At 45.8% G+C, this 20,487-nt stretch overlaps 1 protein-coding gene across 1 annotated transcript in view; it reads left to right on the plus strand.

Annotated features, from left to right (window-relative positions):
- The first annotated feature begins 295 nt into the window (after positions 1–295).
- Dnajc27 (DnaJ heat shock protein family (Hsp40) member C27) overlaps positions 296–20,487 on the plus strand; it is a 33,859-nt gene continuing 13,667 nt past the window's right edge. The window contains exons 1-5 of the mRNA XM_003473160.4: positions 296–588; positions 7,277–7,359; positions 12,630–12,699; positions 17,582–17,746; positions 18,478–18,600. Of these exons, the coding sequence (XP_003473208.2) occupies positions 502–588; positions 7,277–7,359; positions 12,630–12,699; positions 17,582–17,746; positions 18,478–18,600 (528 nt within the window). The 5' untranslated portion in view covers positions 296–501. The remainder of the gene's footprint in view (positions 589–7,276; positions 7,360–12,629; positions 12,700–17,581; positions 17,747–18,477; positions 18,601–20,487) is intronic.

Genomic DNA, 20,487 nt, shown 5'->3' on the forward strand with positions numbered 1-20,487 from the left:
AGCCGGGACTATACAGAGACCTTATCTCAAAAAAAACAAACCAAAACAGAAAGGAGCCGTGGTCTACTTGGGATTTTTGGCAGCCGGGACCTTAATGACCTAAACACTCCCAAACGGAGGATCCGCCCTGGAAAACCCATACATTTCTACCACAAGGTGCAAATGCCACAAGTGCCTCCTGCCCCAGAACGCTGCAAATGAGACCGTGAGCCCACGAGGCGTCGCTGCATGCGCCAGCCACACCGGGCGAACGCTAACCCCAGACTGGGGGCCGCATGACGTCACCGCTCGCGCCAGCATCGCGAGACTGCCTTTTCCGGCCGCGGCCCCTGCCTCCCAACCGCCCGCGTCCGCTGCTAGCGAGCGCCGGGGATGGCGAGCCTCGCAGCCCGGGCGGTGACGAGAGCAGGGGCTCCGCCATTGGGTGAGAAGGCCTGAGGGACAGGCCGCCTTGACGCACGAGGAGACACCGAAGCGGGTGGCCCCTCGAGAGTGAGGGCCATGGAGGCCAACATGCCGAAGCGGAAGGAGCCCAGCAAGTCTCTCCGCATCAAAGTCATCTCCATGGGCAACGCCGAAGTGGGCAAAGTGAGTGGAGCGCGCCGGGAGGGGCGGGACCTCCGCGCGGCGGGCCGGCGAACCCATTGGCTGAGAGAGCAGCCACTCAAGAGCGGGGGCCCGGCCTCTTCCCCGCCCCCGAACTGGCAGGCGCTCGCCGAGGTGCTGCAGCCCGGGGAGCTGCACCAGCCTGACCTCTTTGACCTTTGGGTTACGCCCCTCCTCCACTGACGTCCAGTGCCCTAAAGTGTGCGTAGTGTGACCTCTAACCTTGAATGTCCCCAAAGAGAATAAGGAGGCCTAAGTGCTTAGTTCGGACGGTCGGCTCAGACGCCAGATCTGTGTTGGTGGTGCTGGATGACCCGTCCTGGACCTGCATAGGGGAATAAAAGTTGGGCTTGGCAGCCCCTGCAGCTTGAATGGGTTGCACGTGAGGGTTAGGAACGCGCTGCTGGGCAGCCCGGAACGTCCATTCCTTCGTGAATGCATAAATGCAGTCGACGTGCTTTGCAGGGGAGGTGGCAGGGTGACCCGGAGCCTGCTCTTGTGTTATTTAGTCATTCATTCATTAAAGATCCATAAAGTGTCACCACATCCGTTCTCTCAAAGCAGGCTCAGTTCTGCCACCCCTCTCTCTGCGCCTTCCGTGGGGGTGTCAGCTCTAGACTCTACCTTGACATGGGAAGAGAGGTCCGAGGGGCCAGTGAATTCCAAGGCTGCCTCCTCTTGCTCAGATTGTCTCTCCTGAGCAAGTGGAAGGTGTTAGCCAAAAGCTGCCCAAGGTCCTCAAATCAGTGACAGGGCTGGAGCCAGAACCATCGGTCTCCTGCTGTGGTGCTCATTGCGTGACTGAATGTTGTGAGAATTAACCCTGACTCAGGTCTGAATTGGAGAGCTGTTAATGCGAGTTTTTAGGCCAGTGTCCTGCACAGGACATCTTAGGAAATGTTGATTAGTATTTTTTTTTTCTATTTAGCATGATTTTGCACTATGTGTGCGTCTCTGTATGGAAGATATTAACAGATATTCACCGAATATCTATACTTATTGAATGACAATTAAGTGTTAGGTATTAAAGAGGAAAAAAGTAGGCTTTAGATTATGTTCTAACCTGGCTAAGTGATCATGTAACACTTTTGTAATTTACTTGTACCTAACGGTACAAGAACAGAAACATCTCAGATGAGTCATACATTTATTTAACTTTGTTCTGAGTTTATTAGCCAATGCAATTTGAGAAGAGAAAAAAAAAAAGCAGTTACAATAACAACCAAAATAAAGTGCCTTAATTTAAATTTAAGAAAAAATAAGAACCATTTGAAGAAAAATTCAAACTCCAAAAGGGACTACAATTACAATACTTAGGCAAACGGAAAGATTAACTTTCCCCCTGAATAAGAGCACTCAATATGGGGCTGGGGATTTAGCTCAATGGCAGAGGTTCCTGCCTGGCAAGTGTGAGGTTGTGAGTTTGATCCCCAGTACCACAAAAGAGCACTCAATATTACACAGATCAGTTATTTAAAATAATCTACAAAGGCTATTCACTTCCAGTTAAAAATCAGTAAGATTTCTTTTTCAAAACATAAAAACAAACATAAGAAAAAACCCACTGAAGTCCTTATAAAAATCTGGATATGGGCACATGCCTTTAATCCCAGCACTCAGAAGGCCAAGGCAGGAGGATCACAGGAGTTCCAAGCAGCTACATAATAAGTTCAAAAACAGCCTGAATGCAACAGTGAGTTCTTGTCTCAAACCCTCCCCTACCCCCAAAAAATGTCCCTATGAAATGTTAAAGATGAGAATAACCAAGAAAATTGTAAAAAGAGAAATGAGACTAACTGTACCAGGTATTTAAAAATAAAATTACCAGACTTTTCTTGTTGGTTCTGGGAAGAAAATATGTAAGGAAACAGAATATAGTCTGGAAATACATTGGGACAATAAGGAAATTCAGAGTCCAACAAACGTAGTAAAATCATGAGAAAACAGAGACCATTTAATGAGTGCTGCTGGAATAGCTCTCTTATTTGGGGCAGGGTGGATTCCTATTGCATTTCTTTCTCAAAAATAAATTCTAGATAGGTAAGAGATTTATTATTAGGAGTAGTATTTTGTGGTACTGGGAATTGAGCCCAGCTTCCTGCCCCACTTTCCTTACTTTTTATTTTGAGACATGGTCTCCCTAAGATGCTGTATTTCCCAGGTGGGATTCAAACTTGCGATCCTCCTGCTTCAATCTCTCCCCAAACGCTGGGATTCCAGGCATGTACTACCATGCCCACTTTAAGTGGAATTTTTTAAAAATTTAATTTGCCTTAGGTATAAAAGCAGCACATACCTACTTTAAAGAGAAAGATATGAACAGTTGTAAAGTTAAAAATTAAGAAATGCCTTACTAGCCAGGCATGGGGGTGCATGCCTGGAATCCCAGCCCTTGGGAGGCTGAGGCAGGAGGACTGCCATGAGTTTGAGACCAGCCTGTGCTGCATAAGTGAGTTCAAAGCCAGTCTCTACTGTATAGCAAGACCCTATTGCAAACCCCTGTGTTCCCCCCAAAAGAAATGCCTTACTTAGTCTGTGGGTCAAATGAGAATAACTAGAAAACAAGGAAAAAGACCCCAAAGCGAAGCCTGCAGCACAGAATGAAAGCTGTGGTCCATGGAAACCTCACCATATTACTCATTTTTAAAGAAGAGAAATAATGATTGGAGGAATATAATGGTTGTACAACTCTGTGATTATACTAAAAGCCAGTAGTGTATACTTTGAAGCGTAAATGTTATATGTGAATCAGCTTGCAATGTGCAGAAAAACTAGGACTTCATTAGAAAAACACAAAATTAATGAAAAGAAATGTCATTCTTTGGAAAGATTATGAAAATGAAAAGAACCTAACATCTATTTAAGAAAAACAAACAAAAAAAGCAGAACTACCTAAAAGTTATAAGACTAATACTGAAGTGACGTACTCATGTGTTAGATGAAAGGCATGATTAGAGAATGCCGTATACAATTCTGTGTGAAAAGTTGATAAGAGAGCATATAATAGCAGAAAAATTAACTGGGAGTATATGGGACAAATAACACAAAGAAGAGCAAATCCAAGTGTCCATAGGTAAGTGAGAAGGATATACGACTTTATTTGTAGCTGTAAAATGCAAATTAAAGTAACAAGGAAATTCTTTCATGCCGACCAGTTTGGCAGTCATTAAAATAATGACACCTGTGGCTGAAACTGTGAGGAAGGTGGTTATCTGTGTCCTACTGCTAGAATAGACCCGTGGAAAGCAACTGACAGTAGCAACTAAAATAAAACACATGCCAGGGGGTGGTGCATATCTGTAATCCCGGCACTGGGGAGGCTGAGGCAGGAGGATCGCTGTGAGTTCGAGGTTAGTGTTCAAGGTCAGCAAGACCTGGTCTCAAAAATGAATGAATGAATGAATGAGTGATGTGTTCAGTCCAGCAATTTTACTGCTGGACTCTCCTTCTTAGAAGTTAAAGTACCATTTTGAAAGGCTTTACACAGGGTATGTCTTGTAACGTAGTAGGGAAAAAAACTGTAAACAAAGTGAATCCTCTTTAATAGAAGAACTAAGTACTTGCATGCCATGGATTATTATATAGTCATGGAAAAAGTGAAAACTGTCAGTTAGCTTGGAGAGATCCTTATAATCTACTCTTCAGCGAGAAACTTCAGAGTATTATACTGTATGATATGGGAACATTTGAGTATAATGAGAAACCTAAGGAAAACATTTATTTCTTGTTTTTTTTTCTTTTAAGGTAGGGTCTCACTATGTAGCCCAGGCTGGCCTCAGACTTGGAGCAATCCTCCTGCCTCATCTTCCCAAGTACTGGAATTACCTATGTGCACCACCACTCCCAGTGGAAAACATTTATTATAGTTCCACATCCAGAGGCAAACTTCAGAGTGTTTGATACACAGTTTAGGTACCCTGTGGGGCCCAGGCTGTACCCTTGATTCCCCCGCAGCAGCACCATTGTTGACTTTATGCTGGGGCTGATAGCAGCAGCCCCAGGGTGACAGTCAGCAGCACTGGGACCAGTTGACTCTCTGGGAAAACAGGACATTTCCTTTTCAGAAGCCCTGAGGAAACCAAGGTTTGAAGACCAAAAACTCAAGCTTGTGCAATAAATTTTGACTTTCTATTCAGGCAAAACTTGGACTGTTTCAAAAAATATACTAAATAGGTTGGGTAAAGCTGTGACCACTTTTGCTTATTTTTATTTCTGAGTATATTATCTCCGCATTAACACGGTATGGAAGAAGGAGCTTGAAGTCATTGGTAAATGAATGCATTAGGAAACTTCAGGTCCTAGAAAGCAAGGGGGAATGGCCTGGGGCATGGGGGGAGTTGACTGCCAAGCAGGGTGGAGTGGATCTGATCAAAGACTACAGAGAAACCTCATTTCCCCGTAGAGAGAGGGTTAAGACCCTGCGATCGCCCCTCTGCTTCCCAAAGGATTAAAAACATAAAAATTTAAAAAAAAAAAAAGCTTTCTTGAGGTATAGTTCACATATAGTTCACTGAAAGTACACAATTCACCATCATTTGGTACATCGCAGATTTATACACCCATGACCACAATCATTGGTACAGTTTACTCTGCAGGCCTTAAAAAGATCTGCATTTCACCTGGCACACCTGGAATCCCAGCTGCCTGGGAGGCTGAAACTGGAGGATCAGGAGTTTGAGGTCAGACTGGGTGATTTAGTGAGGTCCTGTCTCCAAAGAAAAGCAAGATGAAAAGGGCTCCAGATGGGGCTCAGCAGGGTCTAGTGTCTATCATGGTAAAATACAAAAACAAAAAGCAAACACCTAAGCCTGAAAAACCCTGGCAGCTAACAGTCTCTCCTGTTACCTCTTTAACCCCTAGTCAGGGCCACCACTCTACATCCTGTCTCTGTGGATTTGCCTGTTCTGGACGTGACCTTCAATGAGATCATGCCATGTGGGCCTTTGCGACTGGCTTCTTTCACAGGGCATAATATTGGCCGCACTCTTTTGCATGTAGTGTGGCCATCATAGTGCAGAATAACATTGCATCACATGAATAAAACCTACTTTATCTATTTGGGCTGTCTTCACTTTTTGACTATATGGGATAATGATAATGTAAGTGATTTGACTCTGTGTGTGTGTGTCTGTGTGTATGTGTGTGTTGGTGTGAGGTACTGCAGATTGAACCACTGTGTAGGGATATAGTTCAGTGGCAGAGTACAGAGTACTTGGCCTCGCATGCGTGAGGTCCTGGGTTCAGTCCCCAGCACCACACACCCAAAAAGTGGCCCCTTAGCAATGACCATTCTAAAGAAGTCTGGCATATCTGTAATCCCAGCAGTATGGGAGGTTGAGGCAGGAGGATCGAAAGTTTGAAGCCAGCTTGGGCAACTTCGTGAGACCCTGTCTCGAAACAAAACACCTTTAAAAAGGGCTGGTGATGGAACTGAGTTTTCCCTTGAGTTCACAGTGAGCGTATTAAATACTTTTAAAATTAACTGTCTTGTCTATTTAGATGGAAGCCTAGGAGAGAATTTGAGTAGAATAAATTCCATTACCAGCATTTCAAGTAAATTATAAGTTTTATGAGTCTAAGAACTGTTTTGAATATGCTTGTCATTTGCAATGGTCTTTCATTGCCATTCATAATCAGAAATAGTCCAAACTTTTCTAACACAATTGATGCTTTCTTACATGGATTCAGCAACTGTTAAACTTACTATGTGAAAACCACTGGGCTGGTTGCTGCAAGATAGAAGCTTATTATCTAGCTGAGGAGACAAGGTAAATATACACATATGGAAAATAACTGACAATGAAAGGCTGTGTGACTGATGGCAAATCCTGTGGGGTGTGTGTGTGTGTGTGTGTGTGTGTGTGTGTAACATACACACACGTGTAAGAGCTCGAGGGGCTCAGACAAGTGGTACACATACACAGAGAGCCCAACTGCAGGTACGGTCATGTGCACCTGGATGCCCAGAGTTCGACCTGGGCCTGAAAGGACTTGGTGAGATCTGGAAAACAGAGAAAGCTCGTTCCGAACCGGGCCAGGGTGGGGAGCAGGGAAAGCAGGGAAGGGTTTCCTCTGCTCATGTGGGAGCAAGCGAGCCGGAGCTAAACCAGGTGTTCCCCTTAGACACTGGGCTGCAAGGAGAGGGGGAGACCCATTAAAAAGAAGGTTGAGAAAGGCCCAGAGTCAAAGACGGCTCTAACATTTTGGCCCTGTGACTGGGGTGACGGCGGCATTAGCAGAGTTTGCATATCTGCAGGACGAGCTGTTTGCCCGCGTGTGTGGTTCACTTCAGGACCTGGTGAATTTGGGGTAGCAGCAGACGTTAACTAGAAACCAGTGAGCTAGATGTTGGGAGCTGTGGCTCTGCTCTTGGGGGGAGAAGTCACAGCTAGACATAGATTTTTTTCTGTGTTGGAAGTATAAGAATAGGAAAAAATCCTCCAAAACAAAGCACATGAGGATTGAGAGTGAAACGGGGAACATTGTTAATATCAAGAAAAAGCTGTAAGTAAATTTTTTTAATCTTTTATTTTATTATAGTAATTTTTAGTTTTGGCTTTTGAAAACACTTTTTCATAGTGTTGATCATGGAAAGCACAGTTAACAAATACGCCTTTTCATCTGCCTTCCCACTGTGTATCCACTAAGTGCCGTGTCTTTATCTCTTTAGAGCTGTATTATAAAGCGCTACTGTGAGAAAAGATTCGTGTCCAAATACCTTGCAACAATTGGAATCGACTACGGAGTCACAAAGTGAGTATGCTGGCTCCCTGAGCTTGTAAACTCGACAGAAATTCCGAACTCCTAAGATGATTTAGATCTGTATCCGTGCACTTGTGCAGGTTGTCTTGAAATAGAAACTTGGAAGACAAGTTGAGAACGACAGGCGAGGAGGGCGTCACAGTGTGTGGTGACCGGCCCGTCACCCTCTGGGGGGCTGAGCTGCTCCCCCCCAGGCTGCGTGAGGCGAGGACCCAGCAGGTGCCCAGCCAGGCTGACAGAGGCAGCCTTTTGGGAAACACATTCTGGATAAGCAGGCCCTAGGGATGAGCAGGTGTGTTTTTATGTTGTTTGCACAGATTCTAACAGCTCTAAGTACTGCGTGGAAAGTTTTCCATCAGAGTGCTTCCCTTACTGGTTTGTAATTTTTTTTTTTTTTTTTTTTTTGTCTTTTTCGTTTTTATCGAACTCAGGACTGCCTGCTTGCAAGGCAGGCACTTATGCCACTGAGCTAAATCCCCAGCCTCTGGTTTGTGATCTTTATAGCCTTATTGGAATCCAGCAGAAATCGTCTGGGGAAGTAAAGTTTGAGAATAAGTGGGCATCTGGAGGTGAATCAAGAGGGGCTGAGCTCTGGGAGGGCGGATTAAACCATTAATACACCCCGCTGCCAAGGGTAGCCTCGGGGTGGGCGGCCTGCCTGCTGGACCTCTGTTGTATCACAGCCCCTGCCCGCCTCGCCCTGTCTGCACTGAGCCTCACACGCATCTCTATATTGTTTATGGTACTTGCCACAGGCTCTTTGTTGTCATCTGTGTATGTTTAATGCCTGCTGCTAAAAACTAAATGCCCCCCAAAAGAGGCTGTTAGTACTAGGCGCTCAGTGCTACTCATTGCTAGAGAAAGACAGAGGCGTGTAAAGGGGAGATTTGCCAGGTTGGAGTAAGAAGGCCAAGTGAAGAAGGTAGAGGAGGGCGGAGGGCCCCAGCGGAGCTCAGCCACGCGGGCCGGCCGTGCCCTCTGCGTGGCCACAGCAGCTCAAGCAGGAGCTAAAAGGAAAGGGAAGAAGTTTTCAGGTCACCGTTTTCAGCTGGCAGTCACAGGGGTGTTTCTGCAAGTCCTCCCTGAGGAGTGAGAACAGTGGCTCTGACTGTGAACGGCACGAAGCTCTGCATTTGAAATCCATGTTTCTTTCTAGTTTTTCTTTCCCTTCTCTACTTCAAAGCGCAGCATTTCACCAGTGAACCGGTAGGATGCCCTTTAAGACAGCTGTGTTTTGAATCAATATAAGCACTTTATTTATCTTAGAAATGAAAATTTTCACACTGCATCATAGGACTGTCATTTAACAGATGATTCTGTTTCTCGCTGAAGGTTTGTTTTTGTTTTTGAAAAGGTGTTTGCTTGTCCCCTAATGAGTCAAGAGGATATAACCAAGAAGAACACAACATAAACTAATTTAAGCAAAAGAGTTAAAATTTAAAAAGGATATTAATCAGCTCACATAATCCAGTAATGATGACACAGGCCTCATAATGGCTATTCTGTACAGACACAGACGGCCAATCAGACCAGGAAAACAGGTCACTTTACTGCAGCTTCTGTTGGCTTCATTTGTTGAGTGGGCTTCCTCTACACAGATGCCGGCAGCTCTCAGGCTCAATTTAATTTAATTTTTTTGCCCTGTGAATCGAACTCAGGACCTTATACTTGCCAGGCAGGCACTGTGCTGCTGAGCTACATCCCTGGCCCCTCAGGCTGAGTTTTAAACCCTGGAAGGGGACTAAAATTAATACCCCAAGTTTACAAATTCCCAGTACAGTAAAATACAAAAGAAAGAAACAAAACAACCCAGGTGATTTGACTGGCCTGGATGAGGACAGCTGGTCTCCCCCAGCACAGGTAGCTGGCACTGCAGAGTGGGATCAGTGAGGTGGCACCACAGCTGGGAGAGGAAAGCAGGGTACAGAGGAAACAACCAACAGCGTAAAGAGACGGCCTACAGATGGGAAAGGTTCTGCCAGCCGTTCTTTGGTCAGAGGACTAACATCTAGAACACACAAGGAACTCAGGAAGATTAGACACCAAAATAGAAGAGCTAGTCGGAAAAATGGGCAACCAAAATGAATAGAAACTTCTCAGAAGTACAATTGCCAATAAATACATGAAAAATGTTCAGCACCACTGGCCATTAGAGAAATGCACATCACAACAACACTGAGGGAGCTGGGGATTTAGCTCAATGGTCTAAGTACTCGCCTTGCAAGTGCGCAGTCATGAGTTCAATCCCCGGTACCAAAAAATCAAAAAAGGCCGGGCGTGGTAGCTCACACCTGTAATCCCAGCACTTGGGAGGCTGAGGCAGGAGGAGACCATCCTGGGCTACAAAGTGAGCTCAAGGCCAGCCTGAACTGCATTCAGAGACCCTATCTCAAAAAAAAAAAACAAAAACAACACTGCGATTCCATCTTACTCCAGAAGGAGTGGTTCTCATCAAGAAATCAAATAATAATTTTAAAAAATCAAAATAACAAATGCTGGTGAGGCCGCAGGGAAAAAAGAAATCTTTCTGCATTGGTGGGATTGAACCACTATGGAAATCAGTATAGAAATTCCTCAAAAAACTAAAACTAGGAATTCTATTTGACCAAGCTTCCTTCTATCCCTCCCTCTCTCCCTTCCTGTCTTTCTCTCTCTCTTTTTTTTGGTTCTGGTTATCAAACTCAGGACCTTGCACTTGCCAGGCAGGCACTTGTGCCCCTGAACTATATCCCCAACCCCAAGCTACTCTCTTTCTAGGTGTCTTCCCAAAAGAGTTTGGGGCATCATATTACCTGTGTGTACTCATGTTTATAATAGCACGATTCATAATAGCTAAATTTTACAAGTGGCCTATATGCCCATTAACAGATGAATGGAGCAAAGGTGGTATTTGTATATCATGAAATACTACTCTGCCATAAAGATACACTCGAGGCATTCGTAGGCAAATGCATGCAACTTGAGACCACAGTGTTGAGCAAAATAAGTCAGACACACGTTTAAATATTGCATGGTTTCTCTCATATGAGCGAGAAATAGAAGACAAAGAGGAATCGAGAAATCCCGTTTTTCAAGTGGACAGGCAAACAAGAGATTCAGGGGAGAGGGAGGAGACAGGAGGGGGATGGAAAAATTATGAAAATAGAGCTTTTGCAAATGGAAAACAGACAAACGTTTGGAAGGAGAAGGGAAGGAAGGTAAAGGCAGGGGATGAAAAAAGAAACAATAATTAAGGTGTACTATGTGCTCTTGGCAGCTCCCTGCGAAGACTGCAGTCATCACGTGCTGCAAACGCGTGGCACTAAGAAAGGGAGCAGGTACAGTTTTGGGCAATCACACGGTAGCTCTGTTGTCTGTGGGATGCTCAGACGTCAGCATGCTTGCGGGTGGCTGTGGGCTGGGGGTATTACCCAGTGGCAGAGCACTTGCCTAGCATGTGTGAGGATGGCCTGGGCTCACCGGGGTAAAAGGGATTCCTTGTGTCCTTTGCAAATGAACGGATCCCCGGGGCTCACCTGCTGGAATTCTGATTGCCCACCTGGGGGGTGTGAGGACTCTGAGCAGCACACAGGGAGACCAGAACCACACTCAGCGTGTCCTGCCTGGAGGGAAGGAATCACCGTGTTTCCTAATTTCTTCCTCTTGGCTTCTGAATTAAGCTGACTCTTAGGTTTCATCGCGTGAAGACATTTGTGTTATTCCTGACTTCGTATGCATTGTAATTCCATTGCTTCCGAGCTGCTGTCTTTTTAAGCTAAAAGCTTATAGCTGTGAACATTTATCCTCGATCTTGGCCAGCTGCCCCCAAGCTCTATTATTGGGGTGCACTCACTACTGAGCTCCCTAGCCATAATATTGTTTGGAGAACAACTAGAGGAATCCTGGCTTCAGAACAGAAAGTGAACACTAAGCCTGGGAATGGGAATAATCAGAAAGAGTCCAAGGCCCATGGGAGCACACACAAGTCTCCGTGTTCCATGACCAGAGTCACGTCAGTGCTGCCTGAGCCTGGAACGTGGGACTTAAACAGACAATGACTCTAACTTGTACGTTTACTGTTAATAATCTCTATTTTTAACCTCACAGCCTTAGAGGAACTTTTTTTTGTTGGTTTTTTGGGTTCTGTTTGTTTGTTTTTAGTGTTCATTTTGGGGTTTTGTTTTGGCTTTTGGTTTTTTGAGGCAACCTCTCACTTTGTAGTTCAGGCTGGCCTTGAATTCATGAGGTGGCCCAGGCTGTAGATTCTCCTCCCTCAGCCTCCCAAGAGCTGGGATTATGGACCTATGCCACCATGCCCAGCCAGGGACCTTTTAAGAAATAATATGTCATTTGTTGAGGAAATACTTGTATTTAAAGTCCAGTAATTCCTGCCCATTCTCTTTAGTTTCTTTTTCTTCTGTTAAATCTAACAAAAAAGTAAATTTTATACTGTTTATTTTATAAAAGTATAATCCCATTTTATAAGAATATTTAAGTTTGTCTTCTCTGTGCACAGAAAGAAGCCTGTGGTGGGTGTTCATCTGTGTTAATGAAGACCATTCTGGGTAATGAGGTTTGGGATAAGTTTTACGTATTCAGCACTCTGGAGGCTGAGGCAGGAGAATCACAAGTTTGAGCCCAGCGGGGCAATGCAGCAACTTAGCAAGACTCTGTGTCCAAAAAAAAACTTAAAAAAAGTGGTGGGGGGATGGACCTATCTCAGGGTGAAGTTCCTGGGTTCAAGCCTTGATACCACCCAAAGACAGACGAACTGGAAACTAACAGGCTATATTAATGTGCTAACAGTAGTTAATTCTATTATGAGTGATTCCTCTTTTGTTCTTTATTTTCAAATTTGTTTCTGAAAACAAACGGACTGTGGTTCAAATAAAGATAACAAGAAAACTGAACAAACAGCATTAGTGTGTCTCTGTCACTGTCCCGCATAAGAACCAAGCATAACCAGTAATAATTGGGGTCTGCTGGGGCAGCGAACCTTTTTGTGTTCCTTCCTCTCGGTACCCAGTCACAGCCACTGTGCATTGGCTCAAGGCGCTGGCCTGCCCTAGCTTGAGGAAAAAGGGAAGGTAAATGGGCGGGCCAGGTGCTCTTAAATAAGGAGCCGGACCATCTGCCTCATTGCTGGGTCCTAATGGATGATCTAGAGCCAGGAAGAGGCATAAAGAAAGCCTCTCGCACTTCGCGTGTGTATCTTGTTACGATTCGTAAGTGATGCTGACGTGAATCAGAAGCCATGACCTTTGGGACTGTTTGCATTTCAGGGTACAAGTCAGAGACAGAGAAATCAAAGTTAACATCTTCGATATGGCTGGACATCCCTTCTTCTACGAGGTAAGATTCTACGAGGTAAGAAAGGCTTTTTGGCAAAACCTGTATCCAGTAACGTGAATGGGGTTGGGCGGTAAAATCAGGTACATTGTGCTGCTATTCAGGGCTTGCCTGGGGTCTTAATAGGCACCTGTTGGTCTGTTTTACGCTGTCCCTCTAAATAGGGTAAGAAATTTAATTGCCGATGTTTCAGCCAGATAAAACATTTTAACTTTCAAAGGACTTTTGCCCCGTCCTTAACGCTTCTGCCCAAAATTTGAGAAGACACCTGCTATCAGACTTGGCCCGTACTCAGCGGTGTCACCCCTGCCCGGGAAGGTCTCGTGGCGTGTCCTTTCCTGTCGCTGTGGAGTCCTGTGCCGCTTTCCCTGCAGGACGCGAGCCCGCCGGCCACACTCAGCTGTGCATCTGCGGGGCTCCTCGCCACGCTCCGTTTTCTTCCTGCTGTCTGATCTTTCGCTTTAGCCCAGGTAGCCTGTAGCTCCATTCACTGTGTAAATTTTCCCTCGCTGCAGTCAGCTTGGGTAATTTCTGTTGTCCGCCCTCTGGCCACTCATTTTCCCACCACTCCTCCCCTCCCGCTGCTGAGTCCACCCTCGGCTGCTTACTCCCACTATGGTTCTCACTCCGTCCTTCCTGGAGTAGGGAGGGGCTGGAAGTCAGGTTTCTCTACGCTGCTTGGCTACTGAGCCAAGCATGGTGTCACACGCCTGTAATCCCAGCACTCGGGAGGCCGAGGCAGGAGGATTGTTGCAAGTTCAAGACCAGCCTGGCTACAGTGAGAGCTCAAGGCCAGCCTGAACTGCATAGGGAGACCTCGTCTCAAAAAGGCAGGAAAAGAAAAAAAACATACTTGGCTGGAGTAGAGTAGTTATTTTCTGAATTTTTAAAAAATCTTTCTAAACTGCCTCTTTTTTGGCCATCTGGCTAGAGAGATCTGATTTTTGATGGTGCTTTAATTTGTCTGCAGTTCTTGCCAGCTTTGAGTTGTGCTTCTGCTCTTAAGTCTGGGATGTGTGAGGCAAAGGAACCCCAGAGCGCATCTCCATGGTCACCCCTGAGGCCCCAGGGCCCCTGCCTGTCTCCTGCCTCCTCTCTACCGCTCAGAGGTTTATACATACATGTTCTACAGGATTTTTACCTGTACCTGACCTGTATACCTGGTATAAATAAATATTTTATGTATAATGTCTAGGATTTTTACTTTTACTTGCATATATATTTCATATATAATATCCAGGGTTTTGTTTATAATAGAGAAATCGATATCTATTCCATCTTCAGGGGAGGGTGCTTTCAGTAACTACCTAATCTTCCGTCTTGTGAATATGCCCAAGTATTTAGATAAAATGAATCTCTTTTTAGTGTGAAGCCTTAAAAAGTTTCACAACTATAGAATATAAGCAGTGAAAAAAGCATGGTGGTCTAGTTGACCACAGGTTTAACATAGATTCTAACTACCACAAGTGTAACTCTTTATTTTCAAACTTTTTATCGGTACCAGGGATCAAACTCACGACTGCCTGCTTGCAGGCAGGTGCTTATGCCGCTGAGCTAAATCCCCAGCCCCCACAAGTGTAACTCTTAGATAATGGGACTAGGGACGTAGCTCAGTGGTAGGGTGGATGCCTGGCAGTACAAGGCCTTGGGTTTGGCCACCAGCACTGACCAAAAAGAGAAAACCAGAACCTTAGATTACACCAAGACGTTGTGAATGGAGAGAGTTAGAAGATGCTGGAGAACTCACAGTGCCCATGGGAGGATTTCCTTCTTTTCACAGTATTCTTCCGAGTCGGTGGTCTTCACTCAATCTCAGATACTTACACACCAGGGTCTGTGCTGGATGCTAGAGATACGCTGTCCCTTACTGTCGTGGATTGAAGACACATGTTAAACAAATGACCAAATGCTCTGGAGCACTTACCCTCCTGACCCAACTATCCCAGACGCCAAGAAGTCTGGCTGAAGGACACAGGATTGAAGCTGAGAGTTGATGGATACATGAGTTTTGTAGATTGGGACCTTAGGGACAGAATTGTGCTCCACAAGTCTGAGTGGAAAGGATGGTGAGAGTTTGAAAAGTTAATACCTCTCGTGACAGGGTTGGGGGTCATTCTGCACAGAGCTAAAAGCTTCCCCTTTGCAACGCTGCACCCCAGTAACTTTTACCATGGTTCTGCCCAAAGGTTTGGAGAAGCAGGGACTGGGTCTGTGTTTCTACAACAGTGCCTTTCTGCTGTTTAGAGTCTGCTTCTCTTTGGGGAAATCATCAATATTCCCAGCATGGCTGCATCCGCCAGCATTCAGCCGAATCCTTTGTAGATGGTCCCTTGTTGCTGGTGTGGAGCTGAGAAGTAACACTGCATCCAGGTTTTGTCTAACTAGTTGAAATGCTCCAAGGGTTCCTATTACTTTCTGTCATTAGACCCGAGGCCCTTATCGCAGCTTAAGATGGCAGTGGGAAGGTGTCTTAGTTAGTTTTCTCTCGTTGCTAAGACAAAATACCCAATGCCCAAAGTGAAGGGAGGAAAGGTTTATTTCGCTCACAGTTTATAGAGGTTTCAGCCACAGTTTATAGAGGTTTGGTTTCAGTGCAAGGTGGCACATGGCAGAGAACAGTTCATGATGGGCAGGCTGTAGCGAAGCAACAAGGGACCTTAACAAGTCTTTCTGCTCTTTTTATCTTATCCAGACTCCTCAGGGCGGGTAGCACTCATACCCTCAATCCCTGTGTCCTTGAGCCTGCATTGCACCATGAGTCAGTTCCAGCTTCGCCCACTCCAGATCCAGCCACCTCTGAAAAAGCCCCACCTAGGACTGCGTGAGGCTTTGGGGGACATCTAGCCACAAGCTGTAACAGCTGGTTTTTCCCAGCAACTTATAAAAACAGAAGTGCGATGAATAGAAGCATCTTTAAATCATCACCTCTGAAGTATCTTTTCACTGTAATAGCCATGCTGACTCTGTAGTCTGAAAGTTGCTGTTTGTGTCTTGAACTTGCCTTTCATTTATTTGTTTGTTTTTTGAGGCAGAGCCCCACCGTATAGCCTAGGCTGATGTTAAACTTGTGATCCCCTGCTCAGCCTCCCGAGTGCTGGGATTACAAGTGTGCACCCTTTGAGCCCTCCTTGTTGGCAAAACTAAAGCCATTATCATGTTTCTGTGTGCCCAAGTGACCAAAGTATTATCTTGCGCAGCACAGGGCAGCCATTCCCACGATCTCTGCTTCCACGGACTCTCGCACCTGTCCACCACTGAAGTGTCCATTGTCACTGGTTCCCTCAACAGGTTTCTGCAGGGTCCACAGGACAAGACAGTCTGCCTAGTGTGTGAGATGGCAGCCTCCAGGCAGTTAGTAGGAGAACCTCGGGGGGTAGTGGGGGGTGTCTCGGACCCTCGCCTTGCTTTATTGAGGTCTGAGTTAGAGTCTCACAGGAGCTTTCCAAGGCCCCAGTGACGTTAACATTACAGTTTTCTTACCTGTAATACCTTTCCACATTGCTTTAAGAAATAGGGCTGGGGGTTTCACTCAGTGGCTAAGTGTCTGCTTGGCAAACGCAAGGTTGTGAGTTCAATCCCCAGTACCAAAAGAAAAAAAAGAAAGAAAGAATCCCCATTCTTTGAGCATCCTGTCTTCTTAAATCTTGAATGCATTGAGCCTGCCAGGACTAAAAGCAGAAGTGTTTCTGGGAAACTAGAATAATGAAACTGCAGGGAAATATCTACTTTGTCCTTTTATTTTATAGATAAGGAAACCGAGGTTGGGGTTTCTCCAGGCTATGTAGGTTCTTCTTTGCTGAGCCCAGACTTGAAGTTGCAGCCTTGAAAGAAACCTCCTGAACTTGCATTAGTTTATCCTGTATACAGGCCTGTCAGTGGAGAACATGACCTGTGTTTCAGATTTCCCCCGCTTTGGCCCTACGTTGTTCCCTGCTGAGGCCCACACAGCCATTAGCTCTGCAGAGTCTCAAACATTGTCCCACCAGGCCTTGTGGGTGACCCAAGGACGGATGCCCTGAGACACGGCCTTGTGTTGTCTGCAGTCTAGGTGACAACAACTAGATGTGTCACCAGCTGTGAGCGTGACAAGAAGTCACCTCAGTGTGCACTTCTGCCCCGTCCTTGATGCCACCTCCTCCTGGGTTTGCAACTGTGTCCCAGCAGCCAGCTGCCATTTCTGGTGCAACACAAAGGCCAGGCAGAGAATGAATGCAGGAAGAAAGTCTTCCTGGCACTGTGTGCTCAGGGCTTTGTCTTCATTATCTCACTTCAGCCTCACACTAACCCTGTGAAGTAAGTAGTATTATCCCCACTTTTAGATGAGGAAACTGAGATGCAGAGAGGTTAAATGACTTGCCCAAGATCACACAACTAGTAAGTGTGGGCCTTGTGCCTCCAGAGGCTGTGCCCCCACTGTGACAGGGAGACCCTGAGCGTGGAGTTCTCAGTTGGTGCCCAGAACCCAGGAGTCAGGAACCCTGGAGAAGCTGGCTCTGGGCGGTGACGTCGGAGAGGCTGTCCCCATCCTAATGCTTGCATCTTTGTTGCTGTGAGTTCTTTTAAATTGCTCGCCTCCTGAAGAACCTTCCACAATGGGTGTTCTTGGAAGGCCTCTTAACACGCAAAAGTGACCGCCTCTGGGGACTGGAACGAGAGTGCAGAGGGGTGGGGTGGGGGCCTTCTTTAGAAATAGATTTAAGTCTTTCTGTAGAAACAGGTATTTTTCTCATGCTACCTTGGTGTCATAAAAAGTCTTCTGAAAACCAGTAAAATCCTGAGACACATCCAGTGCTATGAATTCACGAGAGAACGCACTTTGCTAAGTGGAGACGGTGAGGCGCATCCTTACCAGTTCCCAAAGGCCACTGCGTGTCTTCCCCTGCAGGTTCGCAACGAGTTTTACAAGGACACGCAGGGCGTGATCCTGGTCTACGACGTCGGGCAGAAGGAGTCCTTTGATGCCCTGGATGGGTGGCTGGCAGAAATGAAGCAGGAGCTTGGGCCTCACGGGAACATGGACAGCGTCGTTTTCGTGGTGTGCGCCAACAAGGTATCTGCTCGGGGACTGGAGCCACCTGGAGAGCAGCAGGGGAACCGACACAAAAGCAAAGAAAACCCCTCACTGCTTAGCTTAGGACCCACACTCTCAAAACATTTGTCCCTTAGACATAAACAAAACGCAGCAAAGCCCCAAACCTGGTATGGAGGGTCTGTACCCGGTTCCTTCCCGGTACCCTGCTGGGAGGGTGCACGGTGAGTGGGCAGCGGCTGGCCTGACCTCATGCCCTGGCCCCACGGAGGAGGGCGCCCTGGGATGGGCAGAGCAGCGTGTGGGCCCTGGGGTGCAGCCTACCCTAGCAAGCAGCTGTCAGCAAAGTGAGAAGTAGATGCCTTCCTGAGGGAGGAAGTCGGGAACATGCTTGAAAATCACACAGAGAACAATCTACATTCAGTTTTTAATTTTTTATCTGTGCAGTCTCTTTTGGTCCTGGTAATTCTGTATACTAGTGCTGGGGCTCACTAAAAATAGTTTTTGGAAGTGCGAGATCACGAATTTGATCCCTGGTACCAATAAAAAAAATAAAAATTAAAAAAATAGTGTTTGGGCTTGGGATAATAGCTCAGTGGTAAAACACTTGTCTAGCGTGTGTGAAAGCCTAGGTTCCATCCCCAGCAGTGCCAAAAAGAAAGATATTTTTTGCTTTGGTAAAGCTGGTAAGGCGTCCACTGGGCATGTCCTAACGAAGCAGGCGGACTTTCTCTCTGCCCCCCCCCCTTCAGATCGACTGCGCCAAGCACCGCTGTGTCGATGAAAGTGAAGGGCGGCTCTGGGCCGAGAGCAAAGGGTTCCTCTACTTTGAGACCTCCGCCCAAACTGGAGAGGGCATCAATGAGATGTTCCAGGTAACCTCACGTTTCGTTGCTTTAGGGTTTGTGTCCGTGTCGAGGGCAGCCCTGCCAATCTTTAAATTAGAAGAAGCAAAAAAAAAAAAAAAATTTATAGGAATTTTTTTCATCAGAGTAAGTACTTTTGAGCTGGGTGTGGCGGTGCACACCTGTGATGCCAGCACTCAGAAGGCTGAGGCAGGAGGATTGCCAAGAGTTTAAGGCCAGCCTGGGCCACGTAGTGAGACCTTGACTTAATAATAAATAAATAAATAAAAAGAGGGGCTGGAGATGTCGTTCAGCGGCAGAAACGCCTGCCTGGCAAGCGCAAGGTCACAAGTTAGATCTTCAGTAGCAAAAATAAAAAAGAAAAGAAAAGAAAAGAATAAGTGCTTTCTTTTGAAGGAAGCTAGAGAGAAAGAGAAAATACTGTGCGTATACACACACACACACACACACACACACACAGTTAGGCTCACAGGTGATCTCTGTGCTATCTATTATAGATCAGACCTGGCCAATCAGCTGTGTTACCTAGGAGAATTCTTTCAAAAACAGATTCTGGACTCCAGATCTCCAGACTGTTTAACATTGCAATGGGATCTAGGAATCTATAGGTTACAAAAGCTCCCCAGGTAATTTCGATGTTACTGCTTAGATGAGACAAAGATTTTCTTCAGAATTACCACTGGCCAGCAGTGTTACAGGCACTTTGCCATGTGAATGTCATTAGACAATACAAAACTGTTCATGTGGAAACCAGGTACATTTGAGAGGAGGCCCCCCCCAGTGAGGCAACAAGAGATGTGCTCACATGGCAACCTGAATAAGAGATCTCTTTTTAAACCCTACTCTTGAATAATTTTAAGAAAAGGAAGCTGTTTAAAACTATTAAGTTATAAAGTCAATTCTTAACTATTTGGAAGCAATGGTATGAATAATGTGTTTTCCTTACAAATATATCTGAAACTGAGGGAAATTTAGCCTTTCAAATAATGTAGCTATGTTCTTAAGAGCTGCTCTTAATTGTTGAGTGGGATTTTACTGACTTTTTTTGGCTGAATCCTCGGCTGACACGCTGTCACCATCCTGTTAGAAGATGACAGGTTTATCTTTGGCTGATGCCTGAACTGAACACCAGTGGCTTCTAGTTCAAGATCAGGATGGCACTGCACAGCCACGATCCCTGTGCTTTTTGGTCACTGATAGACCTCCTACATATGTGTGCAACAACGATCCTCAGCCATCTGAGTGGTGTTTTACAGACCTGGGTGTTACGGGTTTCGTCTCATCCGAGGCTGGTGCACAGCAGCACATGGCGAGTGTTACTCTGTAGGGGAGACCTGTCTAAAGGACATAAGTGATGCCTGAGATGAGATTTCATTTACAATTGTTTGCCAGTATTGTTCCCATTGTACGTTGATTGTGGAGCACCGTGACCTAGTTCGGGACACACCTGCAGCCTGTAATGATGACATCAAGTAGCTTTGCCACTGATTAAGTTTGTGTCGGGGTTTGAAAGGTGTCGGTTCAATCCCATTCTTATTCCTGCTCCTCTGTGCACACCGCACCTTTTCTCCTCCACTGATCACTTTTGAGAATTTCTCTTTGTGGTTTTGTTTCGTTTTGTTTTGGTGCCAGAGATAGAACTGAGGACCTTGAGCCTGCCAGGCAGGCACGTGTGCTGCTGGGCTCTGCCCCGGCCTTTTCTCCATGTCTGATTTTCAGCAGTGGAACTCCAATACATCAGGTTGTGGTTCTTCTTATATTTATCCTATTTGAGATTTGTTGAGTTTCTCAGGTGGGATATAGGTGTTTTTCACCAAAAGTTTGGGATTTTTAAAATCCTTGTTTTCATGTTTAACTGTTATCTCCCCCCCAAATTTTTTCCTCATTCTTAGTCTA

The sequence above is a fragment of the Cavia porcellus genome, unplaced genomic scaffold (genome assembly GCF_034190915.1).
Source record: "Cavia porcellus strain 051 isolate PalLab524CR breed Dunkin Hartley unplaced genomic scaffold, mCavPor4.1 scaffold_1, whole genome shotgun sequence".
Taxonomy (NCBI): domain Eukaryota; kingdom Metazoa; phylum Chordata; class Mammalia; order Rodentia; family Caviidae; genus Cavia; species Cavia porcellus.